General features: G+C 45.2%; 1 protein-coding gene and 1 long non-coding RNA gene across 16 annotated transcripts in view; one reads left to right on the forward strand and one right to left on the reverse strand.

Moving 5' to 3' along the window:
• Window positions 1-729: 729 nt before the first annotated feature.
• The window catches only part of LOC137847029 (secretory carrier-associated membrane protein 1-like), a 128492-nt gene continuing 116696 nt past the window's right edge, over window positions 730-12525 (reverse strand). For 14 of the 15 annotated variants that reach the window (XM_068665291.1, XM_068665290.1, XM_068665286.1 and 11 more), the window contains one exon: window positions 730-2779. In XM_068665291.1, the coding sequence (XP_068521392.1) occupies window positions 2615-2779 (165 nt within the window). In that variant the 3' untranslated portion in view covers window positions 730-2614. Of the gene's footprint in view, window positions 2780-7157; window positions 9697-12525 lie in introns of those variants that run through there. The other variant, XM_068665288.1, reaches the window with a different exon arrangement.
• The window catches only part of LOC137847063 (uncharacterized), an 83725-nt gene continuing 78271 nt past the window's right edge, over window positions 7072-12525 (forward strand). Inside the window, exon 1 of the long non-coding RNA XR_011090771.1 lies at window positions 7072-7208. This is a non-coding gene — a long non-coding RNA (uncharacterized lncRNA). The remainder of the gene's footprint in view (window positions 7209-12525) is intronic.

The following is a 12525-nucleotide window of genomic DNA, read 5'->3' on the forward strand; positions in this document are numbered from 1 at the left end:
TACTAAATGATGCATGTATGTATGTGCCAGTGTCTTCAAAAACACACATCTGCTATCTCCCAAACTAATCCCAACTATATCTCAGAACAGTATTCTCTGTATTGTGCATTTGCAAACGTTAATTACACCACAGTGGTCTAGCTGAACTAATTTTTCTGTTCAAAGAAAACCTGGTAATAAATTCAGCACTAGAGATCAGGCATTACAGTTGATATTACATGACAAAAAAAATCAACAGATTGATAGTGAAAGAAAAAGCAAGACACAGCAGTGATACAACAGGATACAAAGTGACACAACTGACACAGCAGTGTCATGTCAATAGGCAGAAATTTGGAAAATAAACAGTACCAAACCAATGCTGTTTTCAATAACTTCATTTTACTTTCAATAATATTTTAAGATTCACTTAATACCTGAAGAATTTCATTCAGTAATGACAGAACTTATTTAGATTTTAGCCCTCTAACTTTATAGCACAAGTAAGTGGGCTGCAAGTGTTTAAGAATTTTCTTCTTAATATTTGAGTAATTCTTATGACCCTCATGCATTATTTTGATAGTGGACATTTTACTTTCCCATTTCAGCAGAACTGCAACATTTTTATACAGAATTATAAAAAACAAGTGAGACTTTTCCATAGATCAGCCACCCTGCATGTTATCCTGACCTTTAAAAGAAAAATCCTTATATTGTTTAAAACTGTATAGAGCAAGCATCCAGGAAAAAATATATATATTTTTATTCTATGATACTGTGTTAATACAAGAAATATACATAACTTTTGAACTACTCAGACATGCAACGGAGGGACAGAAGTGAATTTGTACAGAACCATGACATTCACCATGATTGTAGAGCATTGTTTACATAATTGTTTACATTGTTTACATTGTTTAAGTAATTTATAAAAAATGCAAACATCCCTCAGATAAATAAAACCAACTCCTAAATTACAGATCAACAACATTCCAGTGTTTAAACTTCATACTTTGTACTCAATTTTTCACAATACTACAAAATGACAACTTAAGTGGGTGCCATACTCTGGCTAATTAATAAGAGACTGTAAAACCTAGTTTTAGTCAGGTATAAAATATTTTAACAGACATCAGCCTTTTGTTGTCAAAACTAAATTTCTCATTCATTTTTGGGCTGCAAATTGTCAGAGATTTCTGGTTTAAACAAAAATCTTGAATATCACTTATAAGGTTTAAATCTGTATATTCAACGCATGACACTACAAATTCATTTCAGCTACAGTGTATATTTCTACAGGTTGTGGAATGTGGTCCTTCCTGTTTTCATTTTCTAAAATAGAGTTTAAAAAAACAACCCAAGTATTATGAATAAGACTCACAAGTCAATCCAAGAATATCAAATATCCTTGAAAGGAGAGAAACATCAGTTTATATAGTAAAACCAGATTAAATTCTAGAATATTATGATGGTATGTACCATTATGGATTGTTCAGTTCCACAGCACCAATTTAACCTCTTAGGACTCCAGATCAATAAATTAAAATTTAACTGTGTGAAAGATGAAGATTTCTTACTTCTTCAATTCAAAATATTTTAAAAGCTTTTTTTCCAGCTTAAATTAAATCACAGAGCTGGCTGAGTCACATTAAAATGTATCTGTTAATTCAAGTATCTGTTAAATGTCATTGCTTAAAAAGCTTGATTTTAGGCAATATTCCTGTTAAAAATTGAATACTGTATATTTAGATTTTTGGACAAGCAGTAAAGAGAGTAACTGACAGAGCTAGAGATTTAGTACCATAGTTAAACACAAATCTGCACTTAAAAAAAAAAACAAAAATCCCAAACACAATACCACTTCATGTAAGAGAGGGTAGGGGGGCAATAAACCAGTGTTCTCAAGGTCAATATTGTGTTGGTTTTTTTTTTCAGAAAAATTATGGCCCCGAGACATGAATACTGAAATTAAAAATAGCAAATCTATACTCATTTAGCTCTGTGATTGAAACCATCAGTTTCAACTTCCTTAAACTGTACACTGCATTATACATTCTATCACAGAGACTTATTATGCACCCTGGTCATTTCTCCCATGTAGAGAATGCTTCATGAAAAGAGATGCAAACAAATGTTATAATTATAGAATGGCACAGGGAAATTCTGGACCAAGACACTATTTAAACATGATCAGATAACTCAACAGTATTCATGCAAACTTACTGGTATATATCAAAAGCATTAGCCAAACCTAACTTGCTACATCTTTCAGTCTACCCCACTTCTTAGAGTAGAAATAAGGAAATCAGTTCTTAGAAACAAAAATGATTGATCCAAAGTGCTTTCCTGAAGTTTAAAACAATACTGTAGTGAACCACTAAAAAAAATCCAAATTCCTACTATATTTACTTGATTATTAAATACCATAATTCATTCTCAGTCCAACTGTTTAAATTATTTATCCTCCATAAAATATGGAAAGTTTTATATTCTAGAATGCAACAGGGCAAAGAGTGGCTATCTTTAAAGAAGAGACAGATATGCTGTATATATTTTGATCTAAGTTTTTAGGGAATATAATTGCCTGGAAAATTAAGTACAACAAAAGAGAAAGATAATCACTTGTTATATTTCTCTACATTTGGTTACCCTTGAATGCACTTTGAGCTGCATTGGTTGCTGCTGTTGAGGCGGCGTTGGCTGCAGCAGTTTGTACAGTTTTATTGGACATCATTCCTGTTGCAAACTCTTGCTGTGCTTTCTCGAAACTAGCACCAGTTGTGCGGTAGAGACCATGTACCTAGGGAGGTGGGAAAGCAGTGGAAAAAGTATGCTTAGCCTTCCATATCTTGGTAGAGTAATAGCAAAGTCTCAAACACAAAGCAGAACTGCATGATGGGGAAATCTGGCTTGCTTATATGTTTGGGAGGATCCAGAAATGAGTAAAAAGACTTCTTTTCCACAAATCCTACAACTTTTGATTGCCCTGATGCAAACACAGTTTGACTGTAGCAATACCTGTAACTGCAATTTCACAGGGATCTCATAGGTCTTTACTAAAATGTGTGCTGGACCTACTGCCTGAAACAATATATTTAAATACACAAACAGGCTGCATCCTTAGCATAACACAGCTTGAAAAAGTGTCTTCTGTCTCAATTTGTATACAACCTGGTGTACATATTGTCCTGGTTTTGGCTAGGATAGAGTTAATTTTCCTCCTAATAGCTGGTATGGTGCTGTGTTAGGATTAGAATAATGTTGATAACACACTGATGTTTTAGTTGTTGCAGAGCAGTGCTTATACTAAGCCAAGGATTTTTCAGCTTCTCGCTCTGGTCCTGCAAGCGGGCAGGCTAGGGGCGCAGCAGGAGCTGGGAGGGGACAGAACCAGGACAGCTGACCCAAACTGGCCTAAAGGGTATTCCGTATCATCTGATGTCATGTGGAACAATTAATATGGGGGGGCTGGTTGGGGTGGGGGGACCTCTTTTTGGGGATAGGCTGGGCATCCGTCATCGGGTGGTGAGCAATTGCACTGTGCATCACTTGTTTTGTACACATTATTATTAGTAGTACTATTATCATTATTTTTATTATTTTCCTTTATTTTCTGTCTTAATAAACTGTCTCTATCTCAACCCACAGGCTTTCATATTTTTCTGTTTCTCTCCCCCATCCCAGAGAGGGAGGGGGGAGGGTGGGCTGTGGTGCTTAGCTGCCGGCCAGGTTAAACCACAACAGGTACACAAATCACTGCAACGTGCTGGGGCTTGTCCTATGCTTACGGAGCTGCAATTGATGCCACTATAACCCCAGTGACAGATCCTGCATCCACCCTAAGTCCTGTGGCCACCCCAAACCCACTGGCCACTCCAAGCCCTATGACGGACCCTGCAGCAGCTCCAACCCTGGCAGCTACCCCAAACCTTGTGATGGGCCAAGTGGTCATTCCAACCCCTGTGATGGGCCCTGCAGCTGTTACAACTTGTGTAACAGGCCCCAAGGTTAGGCCAGGGAAACAGACTGTACCAGTGTCAGTTGCCCCTGTATCCAAGATGAAGCAATGGATGAGTCAGGTTGCTTAGAAAGCAGAGGAACTCCTACTCAGACTGGGGAGGAAGAAGATGAGATAGGCTACTCTGAAATCACTGGACCATCAGATGAACGGGAAGATGAAGAGGAAGATATCATAAGAACATCAATAACTACCTGAGGTCTATAGCAGTGTGAGCTATGAAATATGCAAAAAGATTTCAGTCATCATCTAGGTGAGCACCTTGTCACCTGGCTAGTCTGGTGCTGGAACAGCGGAGCAAATAGTCTGGAATGAGAGGGCAGGGAAGCCAGGAGGCTGGTATCCCTTTCTAGGGATGCAGACATTGACAAAGCAATTGGAAATGGAGCACTCTTCAGCACACTTCAGCCTCTGGAGGCATCTCCTGTCAGGTGTGAAGGAAAGGTATTCCTTCGAGGAAGAACTTTTATGTCTACCAGGCAAGTGGACCACTATGGAGAAGGGAATCCAGTACCTGAGGGAATTAGACGTGCTGGAGATGGTTTATAGGGACCTAGACAACAAACAGATATCCACAGATCCAAATGAAGTCAAGTGTACATGACCCATGTGGTGGATGTTTGTATGGAGTGCACCATCATCATATGCCAGCTCATTACTGCCAATGACCTGGAAAGACCATGAGGAACCCACAGTGGATGAATTGACTAAACAACTCTGGCAGTATAAAGTCTCTCCTCTTTCCTACAGGCCTGCGTCTTGGCTGTGGAAAAACTTTCTCAGTAGTTCCACCAACTCAAAAAGAATACTTTGGAGAAACTTTCTGAAGAGCTCCACCAACTTAGAGAGAATTTATCTTCCTTCCCACTTTTACGAACCAGTCTCTCAGCTATCAGGATTAAGTGTCCTTCTGTTTAAGGAAGAAGATATGGGGTACACACCACATGCCACCCTGTGGTTTTACTTACGTGACCATGGAAAGGACATGAGACAATGGGATGGAATATCTACCTTGACCCTAGAGGCACTGGTACATGAGTTGCAAGGAAAAACAGTCACAAAAGGGGGGGGGGGGGGGGTTCTGAAAAACTTGCTGCTCCAGTCTCCAGTGGACAGTCCCCAAGACACAGTAATGAATACTATGACGAGGACTAGAGGAGCCCTGCCTCCAGCCAGGTGGAGGAAAGGGACAATCGGGTTTATTGGACTGAGTGGATTAGATGGCCTGGCACCTCAGACACACAGAAGTATAAGGCTTTAGTAGACACAGGTGCACAGTGTACTGTAATGCCATCAAGCTATAAAGGGGCAGAACCCATCTGTATTTATGGGGTGACAAGGGGATCCCAACAGGTAACCGTTTTGCTCTTCAACATCTTTATCAATGACAGACGAGGAAATTGAGTGCACCCTCAGCAAGTCTGCAGATGACACCAAGATGAGCAGTTCAGTTGGTAGAACAGAGGGAAGGGATGCCATCCAGAGGGACCTGGACAGGCTGGAGAAGAGGGCCCATGTGAACTTAACGAGGTTCAACAAGGCCAAGTGCAAGGTGTTGCACTTGGACTGGGGCAATCCCAGGTATTTATGTAGACTGGGAGAAGAAGAACATAAGAGCTGCCCTTCAGAGAAGGACTTGGGAGTCCTTGTGGGAGTGTGGCCAAAGGGGTCAACAAGCCCCATGGTTGGTGATAACATCAGACTTTTAACAATGAGGCCAGGAGGAATGTAAAGAGTATAGAAGGAACAAAGAAGGGTGATTCAGGGTAGCCTTGCTGTCTGGGACTGCTTGTTCTCACGGCATTAAGACATGAAAGTTGCTGGGTGTTTGTAGCAAAAGCACCATATTGTGACTGGCCTGGATGCTCCATGCATCCTTGGCATAGACTGTCTCAGGAGAGGATATTTCAAGGACCAAAAAGGGTACTGGTGGGCTTTTAGCATAGCGGCTTTATAGACAGAAGACATTAAACAGTTGACTGCCTTGCCTGGTCTCTCGAAGGAGCCTCTAGCAGAAAGAGCCTGGCGAAACTCGAGTTCAACCCCTAGGGTTTTGGAGTCGGGAATACAGAGGACCTGAAGCCCGCTACACTCCAACTGAAAAAGAGATATTGGCAGCATATGAAAGAGTTCAATCTGCTTTGGAGGTGGTCGGTACTGAAGTGCAGCTCCTCCTGACGCCCCAACTGCTAGGCTGGATGTTCAAAGGAAGGGTCCCCTCTACACCTCATGCAACTGATGCTACATGGAGCAAGTGGGTTGCACTGATTACTCAGTGCAACCCACTCAGTGGGGAATGACACTAGTGACCAGCCTCCAACTGGATTTGACTCCACTCACCACGACTCTTTGGACCAGGCTATCCAGACAGTTTCTAACCCAACGAAGTGTACGCCAGTCCAAGCCACGAGCAGTTTCTTGAGGAGAATGCTGTGGGAAACGGTGTCAAAGCCTTGCTGAAGTCAAGGTAGACCACATTCAAAACCTTTCCCTCGTCCACCAAGTGTGTCACTGTACTGGGTCTGGCTGGAATGTTAACTTTCCCGGCAGCAGCCCATACAGTGCCGTACTCTGTACTTGTAGCTGGAACAGCAGTGTTATCACACCAGTGTTGTGTCTACTGCTGAGCAGTGCTGGCACAGCATCGGGCCTCTCTCTAACCCTCCTAGGGGATGGGCAAAAAGTGAGAAGAGAAACATCACCAGGGCAGCTGACCTAAACCAACCAAAGGGGTATTCCATACCATGTGATGTCACACTCAGCAATAAAAGGTGGAAACAGGAAGAAGAGGGGAGGGGTGGGCTCTCTTTGGGAAAACGTCGGTCCTCCTCTCGAACACCGTCTGCGTGCGTTGACGCCTTGCTTCAAGGACGTGGTCAATCATTGCTCATTTGTGGGAAGTAGAGAGTAATTTCTTTCCTCTGCGCTTCCATATAGCCTTCATTTATTTTGTTTGTTTGTTTTCCTCCCTTCTTTTTATTTTCCTTTTTTCCCCTCCCTTTCCCCTTTCCCTTTTTATTTCCCCTTAGTTAAATTGTTTAGTTCATGGTAGTCTTTATTTAATTATTATAATTATTTCCCTTTAATTAAATTATCCTTATCTCAACCCGTGAGTTGTTCTTTGCTTTATTTCTCCCCCTCCTCATCTAAAGGAGGGGGAGTGAGAGAGCGGTTGTGGGGTTTAGCTGCCGAGTACGGTAAAACCACCACAGTCACTTTGTCACAGAAGGAGATCAGGTTCGTCAAGCAGGACCTGCCTTTCATAAACCCATGCTGACTGGGCCTGATCACCTAGTTGCCCTGTAAGTGCCATGTGACAACACTCAAGATAATCTGCTCCATGAGCTTCCCTGGCACTGAGGTCAAACTGACAGGCCTATAGTTCCCCGGGTCTGCCCTCCGGCCCTTCTTGTAGATGGGCGTCACGTTTGCTAGCCGCCAGTCAACTGGGACCTCCCCCGACAGCCAGGACTGTTGATAAATGATAGAAAGCAGCTTGGACAGCTCCTCCGCCATTTCTCTCAGCATCCTCGGGTGGATCCCATCTGGCCCCATCGACTTGCGCGCATCCAAGTGCTGTAGCAGGTTGCCAACCATTTTCTCATGGATAGTGAGGGCCACATTCTGCTCCCCATCCCCTTCCACCAGCTCAGGGTACTGGGTATCAGGAGAACAACTGGTTTTGCTGCTAAAGACTGAGGCAAAGAAGGCATTAAGCACCTCCACCTTTTCCTCATCTTTTGACACTAGGTTTCCCCCTGCATCCAGTAAAGGATGGAGATTCTCCTTAGTCCTCCATTTTGCGTTGATGCATTTGTAAAAACATTTTTTCTTGTCTTTAACGGCAGTAGCCAGATTGAGCTCCAGATGAGCTTTGGCCTTTCTAATTTTGTCCCTGCACTGCCTCGCAGGATCCTTATAGTCCTCCCAAGTGGTCCACCCTCTTTTCAAAAGATTATAAACCCTCTTTTTTCTCCTAAGCTCAAGTCACAGTTCTCTGTTCATCCAGGCCGGTCTTCTTCCCCGCCGGCTCGTCTTTGGACACATGGCGACAGACTGCTCCTGTGCCATTAAGATTTCCTTCTTGAAGAGCGCCCAGCCTTCCTGGACTCCTCTGTCCTTCAGAACCGCCTCCCAAGGGACTCTGCCAACCAGTGTCCTGAACAGCTCAAAGTCGGCCCTCCGGAAGTCCAATATAGCGGTTTTACTGGTTCCCTTCCTGGCTTCGCCAAGAATGGAGAACTCTACCATTTCATGGTCACTCTGCCCAAGACAGCTTCCAACCACCACATCTCCCACCAGTCCTTCTCTGTTTGTGAAGAGAAGGTCTTGCAGGGCACCTCCCCTGGTAGGCTCACTAACCAGCTGCGTCAGGATGCTATCTTCCATGCCCTCCAGAAACCTCCTAGACTGCTTTCTCTGGGCTGTGTTGTGCTTCCAGGATATATCTGGGAAGTTGAAGTCCCCCACAAGAACAAGCTGCCTGTCCCTTCTGAAGAGCCTATAGCCAGACACTGCAGCACTCCAGTCATGAGAGTGGTCCCACCACGTTTCCGTGATGGCAACCAAGTCATAGCCTGCCTGCCGCACGATGGCTTCCAGCTCCTCCTGTTTGTTACCCATGCTGCGTGCATTAGTGTAGATGCACTTCAGTTGGGCCATTGCCTTCTCCCCCATCCTTGCCATTGCTCCCCCTGGCACACAGCTCTAACAAGCCTTGTTTCAGCCCCATCCCCCTTCATACCTAGTTTAAAGCCCTCTCAATGATCCCCGCCAGCTCCTGGGCTAGGATCTGTGTTCCCCGTAGAGATAGGGACCCGTCTGCGTCCATCAGGCTGGGTGCTAAGTAAAGCGCCCCATTTTCAAAAAAAAACACAAAATTTCTGTGCTGGCACCAGCCTGTGAGCCACGTGTTTATCAGGTGAGTTTTCCATGTCCTCTCTGTACCCCTCCCTGCCACCGTAGGGATGGACGAAAACACCACCTGCACTCCTGCTCCATCCACTAACCGTCCCAGTCCCCTTAAGTCCCGTTTGATGGTCTTCAGGCTTCTTTCTTCAATGTCATCACTGCCAGCCTGGACTATTAAAAGAGGATAATAGTCAGGGGGGTTGGGAAGCTTTCTGGCAATGTCCCTGATTCTAGCCCCAGGGAGGCAGCAGACTTCCCTATGGGTAGGGTCAGGCCGACAAATTCTCTGTTCCCCTGAGGAGGGAGTCGCCCACAACAATCACCCTTCTTTTTTTCTTGATGGAGGCAGTCCTGAGGTGTGGAGTCGACTTCCTCGCCCTGTTCATCCTCCTGGGCAGACTTTCTGCCTCTTCCTCAGCTACTGGTCTCTCAAGCTCCAGGGCCTTAAATCTGCTGTGTAAAGCTCCAGGGCCTCAAACCTGTTGTGTAAACCTTTATGAAAAGCATTTTAATTTAAGCATTTTAATAATGCTTAAATAAAAGCATTTTAATTTAAGAAACGAAAACAAAACAAACAAAGAAAATAACAGTGCCAAACAGCAGCTGGGAGAGTGAGAGGAGTGAGAAACAGCCTTACAGGAGCCAAGGTCAGTGAAGAAGGAGGGGAAAAGGTGCTCCAGGCGCCAGAGCAGAAGTCCCCTGCGGCCTGTGGTAAGGACCATGGTGAAGCAGGCTGTCCCCCGGCAGCCCATGGAGTATCACGGTGGAGCAGGGATCCATGCTGAAGCCTGTGGAGGAGACCACGGTAGAGCAGGTGGACCTGCACCAACGGAGACTGCGGCCTGTGGAGGACCCTTGCCGGTTCTGGGTTGGACCTGTAGCCCGTGGAGAGGAGACCACGCAGGAGCAGGTGACCTGGCAGGAGCTGCTGCCTGTAGGGGAGCCAGGTTGGAGCAGTTTGCTCCTGAGGGATGGACCCCGTGGTACGGACCCATATCTGGAGCAGCTCTGGAAGAGCTGCTGCCTGTGGGGAACCCACTCCAGATCAGTTCATCAAGGACTGTATCCCGTGGGTGGGACCCCACAGCACAGGGGACAAGAGTGACCGAGAAGGAGCGGCAGAGAAGAAATGCTGTAAACTGACCATAACCCCCATTCCCCCGTTCCCCTGCACCGCTCGGGGGGAGGAGGTGGAAGAGGGTGGATGGGGGGGGGAAGGTGCTTTTGGTTTCTTTCCTTTGTTTCTCACTTCTCTAGCTTGTTAGTAATAGGCAATAAATCTTAATATCTCCTTATGTTGAGTCTGTTTTTCCCATCACGATAATTGTTGAGCGATCTCCCCGTCCTTATCTCAAACCTTGAGCCCTTTGCATCATATTTTTTCTCCTCATTTCCCTTTAAGGAAGGGGAGTGAGAGAGAAATTGTGGTGGAGCTCAGCTGCCCACCCGAGTAAAACTACGACAGCCACATACAGTTGGGTCATCATCGAGGGGTGGACCTGACCAATAAGGTCATCATAGAGGTTACCCATGAGTATGAAACCTGTGCAGTGTTCAAGTGAGCCATGAGGGGAATATGGGACGGTTTCTAGGATTTTGATATGATGAGGCCTGGTGACTATATTGGACCACTCCCACAAACCCACCAAGGCAAGCACTACATACTCACCATGGTAGAGGGAACTACTGGGTGGCTGGAAACATACCCAGTAAACCATGCTACTGCTTGAAACACCATCTTGGGCCTGGCAAGGCAAGTACTGTGGCATCATGGTACACCAGAGAGAATCGAGTCAGACAATGGGAGTCACTTTGAAAATGATCTTGTAAACTCTTGGGCCAAGAGGCATGGTATTGAGTGGATGTATCACATCCCCTGTCACCCACAAGCCTCTGGGAAGGCTGAGAGATACAATGGACTGTGAAAGACTATGCTACGGGTATTGGGTGCTGGGACTTGGAAACACTGGGACATTAATTTAGCAGAAGCCACTCGGGTAGTTAACACCAGAGGATCACAGAATCATCTAGGTTGGAAGAGACCACCAAGATCAACTAGTACAACCTCTGACCTAACACTAACAAGTCCTCCACTAAACCATATCACTAAGCGCTACATCTAAACATCTTTTAAAAACCTCCAGGGATGGTGACTCAACCACTTCCTTGGGCAGCCCATTCCAATGCCTAACAATCCTTTCGGTAAAGAAGTTCTTCCTAATATCCAACCTAAACCTTCCCTGGCAACCATCCGGGTCCTGCTGAAACAAAACCCCTACACACACTGGGAGGAGCCAAAGTCCTGGTAGTGCATGTAGGGAAGCGGAAGGTGGTGTGGGTTTCGGCTGGGATAGAGTTAATTTTCTTCCTAGTGGCTGGTATGGCGCTGTGTTTTGGAATTAGGTTGAAAATAGCGGTGATAACTGTACTGGGTTTGGCTGGGATGGAGTTAACTATCCCTGCAGCGGCCCATATAGTGTTGCGCTCTGCACTTGTGGCTAGAACAGCCCTGATATTACACCAGTGTTTTGTCTATTGCTGAGCAGTGCTGGCACAGCATCAAGACACTCTCCAAATCCTCTCAAAGCCAGTAGGCTGGGGATGGGAAAGAAGTGGTGAGGGGACATCACCAAGGCAGCTGACCTAAACTGACCAAAGGGATATTCCATACCATATGATGTCACACTCAGCAATAAAAGCTGTGAAAGGGAAAGGAGAAGGAGGTGGGTCTCATTAGGAAGACATCTGTCCTCTCAAACCACTGCTACATGTATTGAGGCCCTGCTTCCCAGGACTTGGCCAAACATCACTCACTGATGCAAAGTAGAGAATAATTTATTTTTTCTTCCTTCTGTGCTTCCACGCAACCTTTGCTTTCTTTTTCTCTCTTTCTTTCCCCTTTAATTAAATTATCCTTATTTCAACTCATGAGATTGTGGGTTTTTTTGCTAGCATACTTTCTTCTCCCCCTCTTCTAAGGAGGAGGAGGGGGAGTGAAAGAGCAGTTGTGGTGGAGTTTGGCTGCCCAGCAGGGTAAAACCACCACATAAGGTCACCTCCGTAGTCGATGAATGGAAGGTGTTGTATGTAATCTTTCTGGATTTTAGCAAGGCCTTTGATATCGTCCCTCACAGAGTTCTGCTGGACAAATTGTCCAGCTGTGAGGAAAAACAGGTACATGCAATACTGGGTGATGAACTTGCTGAATGGTAGGACTCAAAGGGTTGTAGTGAATGGGGCTACATCTGACTGGCGGCCAGTCACTAGCGGTGTTCCCCAGGGCTCAGTTCTAGGGCCAGTCCTGTTCAATATTTTTATCAACTGTCTAGATGCAGTGGAATGCATCCTCAGCAAGTTTGTTGATGATACTAAATGGGGAGGTGATGTTGACTCCCTGGAGGGACAAGAGACATTGCAGAGGGATCTAGATAGATTGGAGCATTGGACAGTCAGCAACAGCATGAAATTCAACAAAGAAAAATGACTGGTTCTGAACCTGGGATGGACTAATGCTGGACACAGGTACAGACTGGGAGACAAGCGGCTAGAGAGCAGCCATGCGGAAATGGACCTTGGGGTTCTGGTCAACAGTAGGCTTAACATGAGTCATCAGTGTG

This window comes from Anas acuta, chromosome W (assembly GCF_963932015.1).
Source record: "Anas acuta chromosome W, bAnaAcu1.1, whole genome shotgun sequence".
In the NCBI taxonomy this organism is placed as follows: domain Eukaryota; kingdom Metazoa; phylum Chordata; class Aves; order Anseriformes; family Anatidae; genus Anas; species Anas acuta.